This window comes from Helicoverpa armigera, chromosome 13, assembly GCF_030705265.1.
Source record: "Helicoverpa armigera isolate CAAS_96S chromosome 13, ASM3070526v1, whole genome shotgun sequence".
Classification (NCBI taxonomy): domain Eukaryota; kingdom Metazoa; phylum Arthropoda; class Insecta; order Lepidoptera; family Noctuidae; genus Helicoverpa; species Helicoverpa armigera.
In genome coordinates, this window is record NC_087132.1 from 12,278,462 (window position 1) to 12,295,740 (window position 17,279).

Sequence of the window (17,279 nt, forward strand, 5' to 3'; positions counted from 1 at the left end):
CAATGGAAAGGTCTTTTAAAATGATATAAAGTTTTCTAAAAAACATTTTTCTTAAAGTGAACGGTTTTTGAGATATCAGCTCTCAAAGTCGTAAAAAGTATGTCCCCCCCCCTCTATTTTTATAACTACGGGGTATAAAATTCTAAAAAAAATAGAGGTGATGCATGCTAATTAACTCTTTCAACGATTTTTGGTTTGATCAAAGTATCTCTTATAGTTTTTGAGATAGGTTGATTTAACTGTAATTTACGGAACCCTTCGTGCACGAGTCCGACTCGCACTTGGCCGGTTTTTTGATAATAGAGCTGCTCGGGTGATGGGTGAAAATGTAGCTAACTTTGATTTTAGATTTGATTCTTTTTATGATGGTATGCCTGTCTGAAAAGTCAAAAGATAAAAAGTTGCTTCCCGTTTTAATAACATCGCGCAATTTCGTAAAATGTCTGGGTCTGCTTAACATATATAGGTACGATATTTACAAGTTTGCCTAAAACGAGAACGAACCCCGCTACGCTACGAACTAGGCTACGGACGTAGCCATCATCATGCTACGCTCTCATCTGGACTTTTATACGTTTTGCTTTCACCCAATAACAATAAACTATTGTAATTACAACAAAAAGGTTACAATTAATTACCCAAACCTTACTGTTATAAATTAACCTAATAAAACGTATTGTCACCCATTACTATGATGACGCAACAAACAATTTGTCAAGTAGAACTATTAGTAGCCCGCACATCTGCCGACTGGAACAGTTAACTACAAATAACTGCGCACTAAATAAACCACTAAACAACGCGTCAAATATTCACATAAAAAAACTGTTTACAAAACCATGACGGATCATTTTAATTCCTTTAATGTTTTAACCCCGACAACCCTATAGCCGTTCCCTTGGTGCACGCGAACCAGTTTCGCGAACATCGTGCAAAAGAAAATGAGCCTTAAAGCTTGGAAGATAAGGTCCTGGTTAACGGCAGTGGAGGAAGTTGTAAGTATACAAAGGTAGGAGGGATCTCGATAGGAGGTGCCGATAGGCGGGGCTCCCAGCCGGCGGTGCGCGGCCGCCAGTCGAGTGCCGGCCGCCCGAGATGTCGCACCACTATGACAGCGCCACACAGCTTCGCCATCCGGAACCTGCTGCCCGAGGCCTCGTCACGCTCCCCCTCACCGTCCGACACTGAGCTCGACGTCACCGGCACCGAGACTCCACCGCCAGGCTCCTCGACACTCCCAGAGGAAAAGAAAAACGAGAAGCCGGCATACAGCTACAATGCACTCATCATGATGGCCATCCGCAGCAGCCCAGAAAAAAGACTGACTCTCAACGGCATATACGAGTACATAATGAAGAACTTCCCCTACTATAAGGAGAACAAGCAAGGCTGGCAGAACTCGATACGGCACAACCTGAGCTTGAACAAATGCTTCGTGAAGGTGCCGAGGCATTACGACGACCCGGGGAAGGGGAACTACTGGATGTTGGACCCTTCCTCGGATGATGTGTTTATTGGGGGCACGACGGGGAAGCTGCGGCGGCGGTCGACGGCGGCGTCTCGGTCGCGGCTGGCGGCGTTCAAGCGGGGCGCGCTGCTGCATCCTATGTTCGGGAACCCGTACGCGTCGCTGGTGGGACTGTATCCTCCGTTACTCTCAGTGTACGGAAGGTACGCACTCCCGAGCCCGCTGCTGAGGCTGCCCCCGCCCCCACCTACCTCTTACCACCAGTTGTACAGGAGAATACACGGCCTGGCGCCTCCCATGAGTCCTCCGAGCCAGGAGCCAGATCATCTAGTGAAGCACAGTTGATTAGTGAGGTGAGAGAAGGCCCTTCGCAAGGTATTGCTACATATCTTGGTGAAGGAAAGTGACTGTGATATGTGGACAGTGTACAGTAATGGTGACGCTATTTATTATTAATGTAAGATTTATATTTAAATTCTAACTTAATAAGAGGCTTAATTTAAGTTATGAAGCAATAAACGATGTTTCCGAAACGATGGACGAGTATTTATTCTGTGGCTTTTATTTATTTTGGTTGTTGTTATGTTTTCACAGTGTGCAAGGTTAGGCCTATAGTGTTCAGCGGTTAGTTGGCGTAGTTAAGCTTTAATTCATGTTTTATATGACTTTTCGGCTTTTTATTTGAGAAATGTAAATAAGATTTTGTACATAACATTTTATAAAAAAAGTTAATGGTTATTTTTTAACAATTGATAGTTAGGTATAGATATTATGTCGTCTAATTTCAGGTTGTACAGAATAACTTCTTCATATTATTTTCTTAATTGATTTTATGAATAACTGCTTTTGGTTAAGTTCAATGCCTAATGCGTTTAATCTCAAACTTGCATTAGCATTAAACTGACGCTAATGAGAAAACGTCAAATTACAAGTTATTTATACCTACATAATTAATAATAGGTACCTAATCGATTCATTAACTTTCAGTGTGAGTACAAAATCTTACGTTTTGTCTCTTTTACTTTACATGAAATGTTTCATTTTGAAGAGATTCTGATTCGATTCTTATTAAGACAAAAATAACAAGATAACTAAATATCACTCACAATTATCATCCTGAATGTGTAGTAATCAAATAACTTATTTGGGGTTTTTTCCGCTGGCAGTTTCTCCCGTGTCCCCAGTGGGAATTACTATGCGCAACTGAACTAACAAAGAAATACTTTTTCTAATCAAGACACCTGTGATTAGCGCGTTCTTTAGTTTTATCATATCACAGTATAGATGAAATGCATTGTATCTTATTGGGGAATCCTATTTATCAGTTGTGGATATTTATTATTCTCGACAGATGGCGATACCAGACACATTTAAAATTAATGACATTGATGCAGGTTGCCTGCTTTTTGGTTTTATGCCCATACTGTCATCTCATTTGCCTAGTCATAACTATGCTTAATTTGGCTTTCAGTCTAACCTAATGCAGCTGAGTATGAATGTTTTTGAGGGATTGTTCGCGCAAGTTACCGCAGCCCTGGTAGATAAAGGGTTCCAGAAAAAAAATGGTGGGTTTTAGCACAGTTTACTACACCTAACAGTTACTACTGTTTTAGTCAGTAAGAGCCTGACACTCCCTCAAGCTGAATCTATAGCGAGTAATATACCACCAAACAAATATTACCAGTGCAAAAATTTTTGTCGTCAATGAACATAGGAACATTTAGAACATTATTCAATCTCGCTGCGCAGAAACCGTTTGTAGGTATCAGCATTTCTGCCTGGAATTTAGTTGCAGGTCGCCAAAGATTTTTGCGAAAACTTCAACACCTTAAAGTAGCACACTGCAAACGGCCTTCTACTATTTATCAGCAAAAATCGCATTTCCAAGGTTTTTACTCTAAGACAACACAAATATAGAAAGCCCACGGCTATTACTAACACATGCTCTAAGCAAGTGAGTCACAACTCACACACAAGTCTTGTCTAAGTTATATTTATCTAGAATCTAGTGTCATTTGAAAACTAGATCATTATCAGCAGTGTATAATGTTTAATTTATGAACATAGCCTCAGGGAAGTTTCTGATGTCTCACATCTGTTTGTGTATCTATAACTTGTTTTTAGAGTTCCGTACTCAAAGGGTAAAATGGGACACTGTTGATATAAGACTTCGCTGTTCGTCTGTGTCGGTCACTAGCCTGTATCTTATGAACCGTGATAGTAAAGCTCATTTTTACCAACAAATATATTTTCAAATTCATAACACTTCTGTTTAATTTGAAAATTTTATGAGAAAATAGTAAACAGTAGTTTTAAGAAAGCTTACCTTAGAAGAACTGTTACAGTTTTGCTGTCGGTGAATTTAAGCCTTAGGCAGCTGAAATTTTCACAAATGATGAAGTTTTTTTGCTATTATTAGATACTTACCAACAAATACTCAAAACAAGAATAAAATTTTTGGCAGTACAACCCAAGCCATTGTTGCCATTTTTGGTCGATCTTTGGTAACGGTGCAGAACCCTTCATACCTTAGTACGACTCGCGCTTGGCAGGTTTTTTTGTCTTTTTAATTATCAGATATTGGTAAGACAAGTTCAATGCGTATGTTCATATAATAGAGTGGTCTTTCAAAACTGAACACATTAAGTTTGCGCAAGAGATTTGTTTATAGAGATTAAGATAAATTTAGCACTTATTTAGTGACTTAATTGTCAATTATCGCAATCTGCCAATTAAAGTATCATTAATGTTAGCTATGCATATTCACTTTCTCAAACCAATATCAATTTTCGCCGGAAATGAAATTAGATTGTCTGCTGTTAAAATAAACTTTTTACTAAGTGCATTACAATTTTATATCTACACCGTAAGAGTTAGTGCCTACATCGTATGTCCGTTGAGGCAAAACTAAAAACTATTAAGTAGTACATAAATACCAATATCCAAGCTGAAACCGTTACTCTTATAATCAGTCGGTAAGACCTTTATAATATTATTGATATCTAACAGATGTAAGTATGACTCGATGCAAACTGCATATAGCTATCGGTATAAAACGCATTGATAAAAAATGTTACCTACTTATGGAAAACAAGTTATTACAATGCTATAACTAACTTATTGTAAAAAATATAAAGGTTTTGACGTATCGCTTCACTGGTTTTGTGACTTATGCAGATGTGCAGCTGTCCACCATGACTGTTGGTTCCGTATATTTCATTAATTAGCCTTTAATTAATTTCTGTGCTATAAATACTTTACATGATAACATGATTAAAGGAAATAAGAGTAGGTACCTAAGGAGTTAGCAATGTACCTAATATGTACTGTTCAAAGCCGGATTACTTTGCTACGTGTAACTGTAACTAACTTGTTGACTTTCAAGTAGCCGGTGTTCTGGAGTAGATTTTTTATGGCAATGACAAAAAATTGAGAAGAATTGGTAAACATTTACATTTCTTGATTGGTAGTTCCTTATTTTAAAGTTCATGAGGTACAAGTGGTACCTACAACATAGTAACGTTTTTTAAACTTAGTATTTCAAACATTGATTTCAAAAATCATTAGTAGCTATGTAAATGATAATTATTTAGTAGTTACAATTGATTTAGTGTGATGACGATGAGTTAGACTAAAATAAAATCTTGCCAATTATCTTCACGCGAGTGACGGGGTTCCGTCATAGATATTTTTGGCGTATAAATTAAGTTGATACCATACATAAATAAACTTAAGTAAATCATTTATTAGGAGCAAGAGCTAAGATATTAGTGATGAAACATTAAGTGATAGGTAATCCAGCTATCACTTACCCACTCTTCTAATCTTAGGTACTGTTAAATTTTATTTTATAATTTTTTATTTAACACATTATCGCGAAATTTCCAGGCGATTAGTGGGGTCCACTCGTGACCAAAAGGCTGGCCTATACTTCGGCCAAAGAATATGCATTGCCATCCAGCGTGGCAATGCAGCCAGCCTTTTTGGCACGATTCCCGCTGACAGCAGTGCGGATGAATATTTTGATACTTAGTTTTAATTCCCCCCCCCCCCCCTTTTTATTTTTGTAAATGTAAATATAATTGTAAACTACTAGTTTGAAATTTGACAACTAGTTTTATTTTACCCAACATTTCACAATTTCAAGCGGAACTCTAAAAAAGAAAATTGAATTTTCTTATTAAAATAATGAAAACTTGTTGAACAGCCAACAAGCGAAAATATTTGACAATTAAATACCTCTGCGGTTTGTTTTTCGTGTGTTTTATTTATAAGTACGAGAATTGGCGACTACGGCTTATATTAATCGTTGATAATGATAGTTTGTGTCGCACTGTAAACTTTTTAAAACACATGATTTTAAATAATTGGGTTCTTGTTACGTTTTTTTTTTCTTTTAGTATTTTTATTAAATATAACATAGACAATTTCTATTGTCAAGATGTTCGTTGTTTTACTATATCGACAGTCAGTATCAAAGTATTTTTTTTTTCTTATGAAAAGTCAAGCACGGTTCCAAAAAAATATGCCATCCTATAGAGAAGATCCGTCAGTTTAATTAGACATTTACTTACTTTCCATACAGTTAGCGTATGGGCGTAAAATAGAATGATAGAAAAACCAATGCGTATACCTAAGTAGGTTGGTCTAACATTTACAACTAAAGAGAGACCGTAAAAGATATAGAGATAGAGACTTTACAATCATTTAACGAGCAAACCCGTAGGTAACAACAAGTCAAACCAACATTAAAATTCCGCCAAATCTCGGCAGCCATAATCACTCCAAGATCCGTCCCGTCACAGTAAAGATAGTTTAATGACGTCATTTCCAGTTCCGTCTGTCACAGCTCAATGGCTACCGATTCCGCCATGTTGAAATAACTGTCATTTGCTTTGAAGACGTCAGAATTATAACGGCAAAATAACTTTATTGTGTCTCCAATTAGGTATGTGATATGTTGATTAAATAATATCCTGTTGTTTAAAAAGTTTTGGTAGTGATTAATTTTGAGTTAAAGGGTGATTTGACACAGATCCGGGATGATCCAGAAGCAAAGCTTCTCAGAACTGTCCAAACGGGTTTTAATAGGTAACCTTTCCACAATACCTATGTAAGAAGCTTATATTACATAAAAATAGAATGTGACTCAAGATTTGCCTAAACAGACACGAAAAAATATATTTGCACATTAAGATGAGTTTTGCTATTAGGTACAATACAGCAAAGCTTTAGACAACTGATGCATACCCACAGCACCTACCTATTCATAGAAAGTTACTCATTGATGATTGATTTACATCGAACTGCTGCCAATGCTGGAAGTGACCACAATGACTAACAGCTTAATTAAAGCTCCCTAATTGATCCCTTCTCGAGTAAACAGAGATAGCAGCATTATAATTCACTTTTTACTTCGCAAGGTAAGACCATGTTGACATTTTTATTTTGCACAAATTCTCTTAGACGCTGATAAATCTTAAAATAACGTACAGCCAGACGACAAGACAATGACTAATATATTGTGTGGACAAGCGACGTGTGCACATCGCGCCGTCTACGCGCTGCAAATCAAATGTTACCGATGAGCAGTGTGAGCTCGCTAACCGCTGCCAACAAAAACAAGTAACTCGAAACCAATATAATCCGACCGCACGGACCATCTCTCATTCGACACAAAACATCTTGCTCTAGAAATATTGTGAAAACCACCAACCCCAAATAAATCACGGTCGCCATTTTGTCCCATCGTTCCCGCGCTTTTTCCCGACCACAGACAATTAGGCGGGTGACAGCGCACCATAAACAAGAGGCGAGTTAATCCGCGGATTATCGTGAGCGCACACAACCGGCGTGCAGCGAGTATTTCTTGTAAATAATTGTAAATCTACGTCAAAACGCAACGACAGATACATATGTTACAGGATTACTGGGCGGAGATTAACCCGTTTTATGCTGTTTTATGCGGCGCGTTCGGTTCGGCTGTGTTCGGTAACTGACGACTTCCCGCCAAAATGGTAGTGTTAATCTCTAGTTAAATATGGTAACGTCTTCGGTACGGTTTTGGGAAATGAGCTCTAAATACGGATTGTTTTTGTAAACTCCAAAAAAGATGAAGGTTTCGGTATGAAAAAGTGACAATATCCATATTGACTTGCCGAATTTGAGGTTTTTTAATAAACTTGCCATAATAAAGAGGTAAATTATGCTGTAATGAACCTAAAATATTGGTAAAAGGATGTTTTACGCCAAAAACACATTGAGGTAATGAAGTTTTTAACAGGAATCGAAAATAATCATAATGTTGTTGATAAGCCTGGTTATTTCCTTTGACATTTTTGTGACAGTTTCTTTATATTCCCACCTGTACCTACATACATTACATTCATAATGCATGAAAGTACTTCTTAATCTCAAATATACGTCACACGGTGTTTAAGCCCGAGATGACATCGTTTGACAGAAATTGTCATGACAGTAATAGTCATGAATTTGGAAATTGTAACATTGAATCCTTTTACTGCATTGTCGTCGGCTAATCTTGTAAAAAAAGGGTTTATTCCGACAATCGCACAATCCGGATATTTTCATATTTGCGATTCTTTTATAGAAATTGTTTATACACATTATATTTATTCAAAGTACGTGTTTGGCACACATTGCTGTGTATAAATCCTGTGTACCCTTTCAGACGGATGTTATTCTTTCCGAAATTGTGTCCCAAAATGGGATTGTGTATGATTTTATATTTTTTTGTAAAGAAAGCTGTAATTATTATGATTGTTGGTCGTCATTCATGATGTGTCCGAATATTTTGGGGTGTATGAATAGATTCTTTGGATAATCGCTTTGCTCTTTTGAAATGGTCGCAATAATCTGTTCTCTATGGTCAGTAGGTACTATACTTGCTCATGAATAGGTGAATGCGAAATATTTATTCAGCTTAATATATCGTCTCGATTTTGAAGATTGTGATGGCCAATTTATTTTTGGGGTGAATTCGGTTGAATTGATATTCGTCTTTGAAGGATTCACAATGCCCCTTGAATATATAATTTTCAAGAAATATTGATAACCAATTGCGTTTTTTCTTAGTTGGAATCAACGGCTTCCATTTTATTTTCAGGATGACAAAAATAAAATGATGTTGTAAAAAAATTGTGACGCTGACTTTTAACCTAAATATTTTTAATTTTGACGCTAATAACTTCTCAAGCAATTAGCGTGTATAATACACTAAAGTTTACACCAGTGTTTTGTTTATTCAACAACTCGGACTAGACTACACAAGTTTTTTCTAACTTCAATGGCTTTGGCACGTCAGATCAAGGCGCAAGCGCATCTCTAATGTGTATAGGTACGGACTGTTTAACAAACAAACCAGTTATGAACTCTTCCCAGTGTTTCATAACAAATTAGGTTTTTTTTCAGCTGTTTCTTGGAATTTTCAGGTTTTTTTTTTGTCTTTTCTGATTGGTGGGTGAGTGTTTTTGGGTATTTTGAAGGATAAATTATGGCATACCTAATTTACTAGCTGAAAGGTGTTGAAATCTGACGTATGTCGTGAAATGAGCAAGCAAAGTACAACATATGTTTTTAACAAATTTTTTTCAAATTTAAGAAAGGGATGACAATACATAAAACCATATAAAGAGAAATTAAGTCCGCCGTTGTTAGGTACAAAAAGTATAAATAAATTAATAAAACTCGTAAAGCATTGGACAATTTTTAACACCCGACGCAAAAACGACGGGGTGTTATAAGTTTGACGTGTCTGTGTGTGTGTGTGTGTGTGTGTGTGTGTGTGTATGTGGCATCGTAGCTCCCAAACGGATGATCCGATTGTAATGCGGTTTTTTTTGTTTAAAAGGTATGTCAGTCGGGAGTGTTCTTAGCTATGTTTGGTGGAAATCGGTTCAGGTCTTCAAGGTCATCAGCTCGTTTGCTATATGTGATAGGAATGTTACACGCTCAGTTTACTTGCAAGTATATGTGGGATCTGAAATTTGAAACACTAATGTCTTTTGGAAGCACTGAGCTGGTCTGCTGTTAGGGCACGAAGGTAGGAGACGTAACCCTGAACTGCCTTTTAGTAAACCCATCGAGTTTGGGCTCGTTGAATTTGTCGTGACGAGTTCTCTTCATATTTCTGATTGACGAGAACCTGATGCTGGAAATGGGATGTGGCGGATGAAACCCTGGAATGCCGGAATGAAACGGATAAACCGATTTATATTTTTGCTGAAAATCTAGAACTTCCAAAGGTTAATCTTTATTGTTTCTCAATCTGTGCAACTCTCCCAGAGCCAGTTTGTCATGAGGATTGTTAAACAGCTTCCTTTGGCCGAGATCGCATATAGCGACCCCATCTTAAGATAAAATAAATTAAATGAAAGAAGGAAAAATTAAGGAGCTCCTTTAAAAAGCATGAAATAAAATTAAATTATAAATTTAAAAAAACCCCCGACCCAAAAAAAGTACGCAATAATTATGACAAAAGGTTAAAAACGCTAAACTCTATAAAAAGCAAAAAATAACTTTTAACACTACGTAAACTAAATTTTGACGTGTCGGGGGACCGCTTTTTACCTTCATAAATACTTACATAAATCAAATGATACCTACCTAATTACAACATTCGTTTAAAAAAAACACGTATCTAAAGTAATGAATTAGAGCGGTCCCCCGACACGACAAAATTTAGTTTACGTAGTGTTAAAAGTTATTTTTTGCTTTTTATAGAGTTTAGCGTTTTTAACCTTTTGTCATAATTATTCACTATAGAGTATTTGTACTGCGTTGATTATAAGACTGTAAAACGCTGCTATTAAACATTCCTGAAGTTCTATTTAGAACTCACTGCATTGCTTGGGCGCTTAAGTTTAAACTCTATTTAATTTTCAGTCGTTTCATGACTGAACTGTCAGAAACGAATATACTTATATGTAGATAAAGATATGGGAAATAATAATATAGGTACCTATTTAAGATACTTTTTAACGTGAACATTTAAGATTGAAGACAAAGTTCAAGGATCTGCGCCAGAATTTAACAAAAACAGTACTTTGTTTTTCCGAACTAACACTATATTATCAGAATTTTCCAACTTGTTTCTCACTAATGTACCAACAACCGACGCGCACAGTAATATTTGGAACAGTTAACACGAACCAGTAACGGCGGCAACATCAAACGTAACAATTGCCGACATCAAAGAGATCGTCGCGGTAAAGGTGGGTAGCGAAAGAAGATCGCTATTTGTGTAGTCATAGATTAACTGATCAATTTGTAGATACGACAACTCTTTGGTATAGTTGAGGTCGATTAGTTTTATATTGTTATATTGTTAAAAGTTAAAAAGAGGAAGTGTCTTCGCTATTATTGGTTAAAGATTGCGAGTGAGTCTTGTGATTATATCGGGAAGAACGTCATCTACCTATAGGAATTTAAAGTCGCATGATGCTGATTTAATAATGTCTTTAAGAAAGGAAGGAAAAATTTATGAAGTATGTGTACCTTTCACAAGTGACTTTCATATGCACCCAGCCTAACCCCGGAGGCACCTGCGCGCGCGCCGGTATTGAGACGTCACTGAAACAACGCGGACTTTTAATAGTTAATTCTCAGAAGTATACGCTGAACACTGAAAATAAACTGCACAGTTTGCTAACAAGCCAGGTGAGCTTCAGATGAAGTTAGAAGGTATTTTTCAGCTGTTCTTGTAACGAAGATTTAGGAAGAGTTCCTGAAAAATAATAATTCGTATTAAAATTTTAAAATTTTGAAGTCCATCGTCACAATGGTCGACATCAATTTCAAGCTTCAAAGTTGAAGTCAAAGTAAAGTCTTCACGGCTACTTATATTATGTCATGTTGAAGAAAGCGTTTGCAACGTTTATATAACAGTTTTCAAAACGTATCTAAAATGGGCATGAAACATTTTCATTTGTGATCCTGAAGCAGCTCTGTTTATATTTTTATGAACTACGCGATTAAAGAATCTTCGATACTTGATATTGGTTATCATACAAAGCTCTTTGTTAAAACCGGCAATTAAAGCTAAAGCGATTTTATCAGTAACAAAAAAATCCGGAATGTCTGTCCCGCGCCAATCGCTCTTACCTACAAAACTGCTAGACCGTTAACGACAAAACTTTGCCGCTTGAACAGACCATTTGATAGTGACATTGTTTGCAGTAATTATCGTATCGATATCGTATTACTGGTATTAGTAAAATATTTGTGTGTTTTACAAAGGAAACATGATATTTTGTGCATCTATTTGTGTAATTACTACGGGGCGGGTAACTACAGGTTATTTATATAGTTTTGGTTTACAAAAGTACGTAAAAAATGTGTTTTGGTAAGAAAAAAAAGAGATTTCTATTTCATGGAGGGTGAAAGTTGTTTGGCTTTCGCTTGTTAAAGAATGTGATTAGGGTTCTTTTTCAAATTTATTATGGTTTCGGGATTTAATTCACAGTATGATTTCAAATGATTTGGTATAAAACACTTCTCCATATTTACAACTATTATAATATTTTTAAGCGTTTATTAATGTTCTTATTTAGTTGGTACATTATTATTCAGTAGTCAACTACGTGATACTATTCTAAATCATCAGGATAAGGGATATATGAGACTAGTTACTATTAGACATAATGTATCTCGTAATAAAAATGAGCATAAATATGAGCATTTGTATCACAATAACCGTCTCCCGTTTCTGTACAATTGTTGTCAACAATTCTACTGCCCACACAACACACACACACAAACAGACGTACATACGAACATACACAGACACATATCATTATACACCACGGAGTAAGGAAAGATTAGCGGAGTTGCCACAATGAAGGTAAAGTTCGTGACCACTATCTTGGGAAACTGGCTGAAACAAACAGTAAGTATTTCCATATCAAAATAATTTTCTTGATAGATAAGTAACCATTATACTGTATGTGCAATTTTAATAGCTCAGCCGCTTTCTTCTAGGTCAAATCGGATCCAAAGAGAGCGTATAAGGGCGAAGACAGAAACGTTCCTCGTCCACCCGCATTTTGGTGCGCTACTTTCTTTTCCGTTATGGCACCTCCGCTAGTCATTTTGTTCTCCGTGTGACAAACACTAGCAACAATGAGAGGTTATTAAATTATATTGTGACCTGCACAGAGGTTAACTCCAGTCAAGTTCTTCAATAATTATGAAAGCATCTCATGAATTTAATTGGCTGAAGTATGAATGAGACATACACACATAGGTACAACTCTTGACCACTCTTAGTGGCAAAGTTAAGTATTTGACGAGAGTGTTCTTATATTTTTGTTACTTTGGATTTTTAAATAGGAAAACATTGTAGTTATCTCATCCCTCAATTCATATTCAGGGGTTTTCCCTGAGTATCGTAGCATCCTTTATATTATGTACCTACCTACTCACTTAGTTTTTTTGTAAACCTCCAAGAACTTACAAAGACCCGTGATTTGTATCTACAACCGAAAGACCTTTTCTTAATAAGTATTTCCTTTCTAATTTGTGTGTGATTATAATAAAGACTAGTAGGTTAATACTTACAAATATCTTCAATTTGAAAATGAGTGTATAAACATGTATTCTCACACAATCCCACATACACACACACCACAACGCGAGGTTATTAAATTATATTGTGACCCCTGCGCCGAGGTTAAGTCCTGTAATTGGACCTCTAGCCAGTCTGATTGTTATTCGCCCGACCAATTTACTATGCGCTCCTATGCTATCAGATTCATTGCTTATGACTGTTCCATTGACTACTTATCTAATGTCGTTTTAAATGTTGTTATGTGAAGGTGTCTTTGAGATATATTCGAATGATTATAAGATTTTATGTTGTTCCTAATATGTTTAGGAGTTCATTTTCTTAAGTTCTTCTAGCACTAGATATGAGTACTTATTTCTTGCTAGCATAAGTGCACTAAAAAGTTATTAATTATCTGTTTGAACCAACTTCTTTTAACTTGAACTACCTGAAGAATACACAATGATTTTTTTTTCAACACATTGCTTACATTTTTAAATATTAAATTATAAAAAAAAAAACATTTAAAAATATAAAAAGGGAAGAATATTCTTATGATTACTGGCAGTTCTTTGTAAAAGGTAGCTCTACCAATTCTCAAATTCGAAAAGCTCATGATTATTAGACTGACGATTATTATCGTGGTCAGTTAATTTTTCTACAGTATGATGCAACGTTCTCATCTCCCCAATGTGTAAACGAGTGTAAACGAGAATTTCTTTGTTGGTCAATATTCATAATTGAATGATTTCAAAAAGCACTCATAGCGATTAGTCGTGGAAAGTTGGCGACACCAGGGGTGGTAAACCTTGGGAGTATTTTATGTAAGTGACGTTTTGAGGACCCAAAGCCTTCGAAACTTACTATTTACGGATGAGACTTGATCATCATCAATATAGCTTTTGCCCAACTATGTTTGGATCGGTTTCTAGACTAACTAGATGCAGCTGAGTACCAATGTTTTACAAGGAGCGGATGCCTATCTGTCCTCCTCAACCCAACTTTATCATTACGAGACTTGATCAATCTATTTGGAAATGTTTGTGGCTTTTTGGGATATTTCAATGGCAAATGTTGAGACATTGACCAAATACAATTTTGTTAGTGTTACTTTTTAGGGTTCCGTAGCCAAAATGGCAAAAACGGAACCCTTATAGTTTCGTCATGTCCGTCTGTCCGTCTGTCCGTCTGTCCGTCTGTCACAGCCGATTTACTCGGAAACTATAAGTATTACAGTGATGAAATTTGATGGGAATATGTGTTGTATGAACCGCTACAAAAATATGACACTAAATAGTAAAAAAAAGAATTGGGGGTGGGGCCCCCCATACATGTAACTGAGGGATGAAATTTTTTTTTTCGATGTACATACCCGTGTGGGGTATCAATGGAAAGGTCTTTTAAAATGATATAAAGTTTTCTAAAAAACATTTTTCTTAAAGTGAACGGTTTTTGAGATATCAGCTCTCAAAGTCGTAAAAAGTATGTCCCCCCCCCTCTATTTTTATAACTACGGGGTATAAAATTCTAAAAAAAATAGAGGTGATGCATGCTAATTAACTCTTTCAACGATTTTTGGTTTGATCAAAGTATCTCTTATAGTTTTTGAGATAGGTTGATTTAACTGTAATTTACGGAACCCTTCGTGCACGAGTCCGACTCGCACTTGGCCGGTTTTTTAATTTGCTGTATCGCATATTGCTCAAGAAAATCTTTGTTATTTATAGATTTGAACTGATAGTTTTTTGTAGTATGGTAAATGATGTGGCTGAACATGTAGTTATTTCCCATAACAACTTTTACATGGCCGTTTCCCCAAATGTTGCCACCCCCTACGCCGGCCGACACTCGCCCGCATACAGTCCAGTCTCCCAGCAATTATAATAACTCGGCACGCCATCCGTTTGGCGGCCATTACTGGCAACACTGTCCACACTTGCACTGTCATCCCCACTGACTGAATGACCACCCCTCGGAGCAGGATGTTAGTGGTTATGAAGGATTTTGTTTACATGCTAAGAAATTAAAAGTGTAAGCAAGAATAGGACACTAGATTTTGTGCTTACGGGATCCTGGAATAGTAGTTAGAGATGGAGTACAGTAATAATTAGTTACGCTGAGATGCTGTGGTCACTCTGAGGTCTAGTCTAGATCATATTTCGAGCTGTAGCATATTTAGAGGCCCGTAAGCCTCTTAAGGGTTAATTTTCATCTTACTTGTGTATATTCTTATCCTTTTGCGGAGAAGAAATTTTCTTTTGATTTTACTATTATAGTAAAAAAGCGCTTCAAAGGTACCTATTTGAAGAATTTGAAAAACCTACACAGCTTTGCGAGACTCTTAGTAGCTAATAGAAAAGACATTCTTTAAAGCCCATAAATAAAGGAACCCAAATAAAGCTTTAAAATTAGATCAGTGTTCATTACTTCACTTAGTTAGTGGTTATTTACGAGTGCTATGTAACCCTGCATCGGTAGCGGTCATCAGCGGAACGGATTGCTTTAAAGCGCGGGTTGCTGTCATACAGACCACTGTGTTGGGCTGTGGTACAAGTGGAAAGATACAAGCGATTATTTCCAAAATATGAGAGAGAATGTATGATAAAAGCATCACTATGATTTTGTCTATCAGTAATACAAATCTTATACTAGGTATTATAAAGCTGAAGAGTTTGTTTTGCCAATAGGGGTCGACTTGAAAAAATATTTCAGTGATTTACATATTATAGATGTATATTAGACGGCCCTTGTATCGAGGGAGTTCTTAAAACTTCTACACATAACATTTATTTTAGTTAGAAACTATATACCTCTGTAACACAAGGTATTTTTAGCAAGACCTATGTATTTTCTGCAAAGACTGATAAATAATTGGTTCCTCATTTACGACTTTAGGTAAACATTTTAGTTATTCTATCTACTCTGCCTTGTACCACTCACCAATGTTACCCCTTCATTGGTTGGGGTCAATAGTCACGGTATTTCAGCTAAATGGTTTACACGGGGTCACGGCGCGTCTGTGCGTCAATTAATAACAATCCCGCTAATGTTTATCACATAAATCAACATTAAATTATAGCTTTTTAAAGTTTTTCGTGATATATTGCTCTATATTTTTATTAAATTAAAGAACTTTAATCTATGAAATTTCTTTTTATAACTATAACTCTACTTGGCTGTTAGCTGAACCAGGATTAATTCTTCCTTTAAGTAATAGTCCTTATTAGTCAAGGAAATCTTAGAGAATGCTGACCCAGGGTGTCAAATCTAAGTTTCTTAATTATAAATTTCGGGAAAAGGCTGCAATTCAGGGTAATAATTCTCGAAATTAAAATTGACATCATTCACCACGTATAACAAAGGCAGAAGTGACCAAGTTCCTTGCACACAACATCTTTTATGATCCAATGAATCTGTAGGACCTCGAGACGCGGGAATATTCCAGCGACCACAAACGGGAAGTTTTACCAAAGTCCAACATATACAATATACAACAAGTCAGTTGTGTCACACAATGGCTTAATCGCCTTAATACAATTACTGCACAAAGCCGGTATTGTGTGCCGATGGCAGACTATTGTGGGATCCAATTGGACAGCAATGCGCCCGTATGGATGCTGAGATTCTGTTGACAAAGTTTGTGTCTTTTTGTGGAGTAAGATGGTTGCGTGAATGTCAATGATGGATAGATTTGTGAGTAAGTTTTACGGAGTTGTAGGTTATTAGTTTCCATCGTAAAATAATATATGGGAGGGGACCGGCATCGCCTCCGTTGAGTAACTGCGCTAGCTATGGACAGAGAGAGGTACAAAAAGCTAAAGGCCAACTTAAGGAATGAAGAGGCACCAAAAATAAAAAGTTTTCAATAACGTGCATATTTTGGTGTATCCTAATTACTGAGTTTATTAGCACACTGTTTGCTTTGGAAACAATGAATAGGTACCTACCTCAATCTCAGTGCAACATCTGTTATAGAGGTACAAAATACAAAGTATTACAATATGCTTATAACTACTAAAATGTAAAATAACCTGACGGTTCGTCTCGAGATGCCTTGACAAAAAAATAATACAAACTTCTCACCTACTACACCTACTCTCTTCAACACCCCAAAAATAATAACAGAAACGTACCAATATTGTATCTATTAGTATCTATTGGAGTGGACGTTGATTCACACAATAAAATAATTAGTATTTATGTCCCTCCGACCTCTGCCCTCCCGCATGCAGCACTTTACAAGAATGT

General features: G+C 36.4%; 1 protein-coding gene across 1 annotated transcript; it reads left to right on the forward strand.

The window, feature by feature from the left end:
• Positions 1-1,046: 1,046 nt before the first annotated feature.
• LOC126054577 (fork head domain transcription factor slp2) lies at positions 1,047-2,018 on the forward strand. The gene has a single exon (XM_049840750.2). It carries the CDS (start codon positions 1,109-1,111, stop codon positions 1,811-1,813), a length of 705 nt encoding a protein of 234 aa, XP_049696707.2. The 5' UTR covers positions 1,047-1,108; the 3' UTR covers positions 1,814-2,018.
• Positions 2,019-17,279: the final 15,261 nt, after the last annotated feature.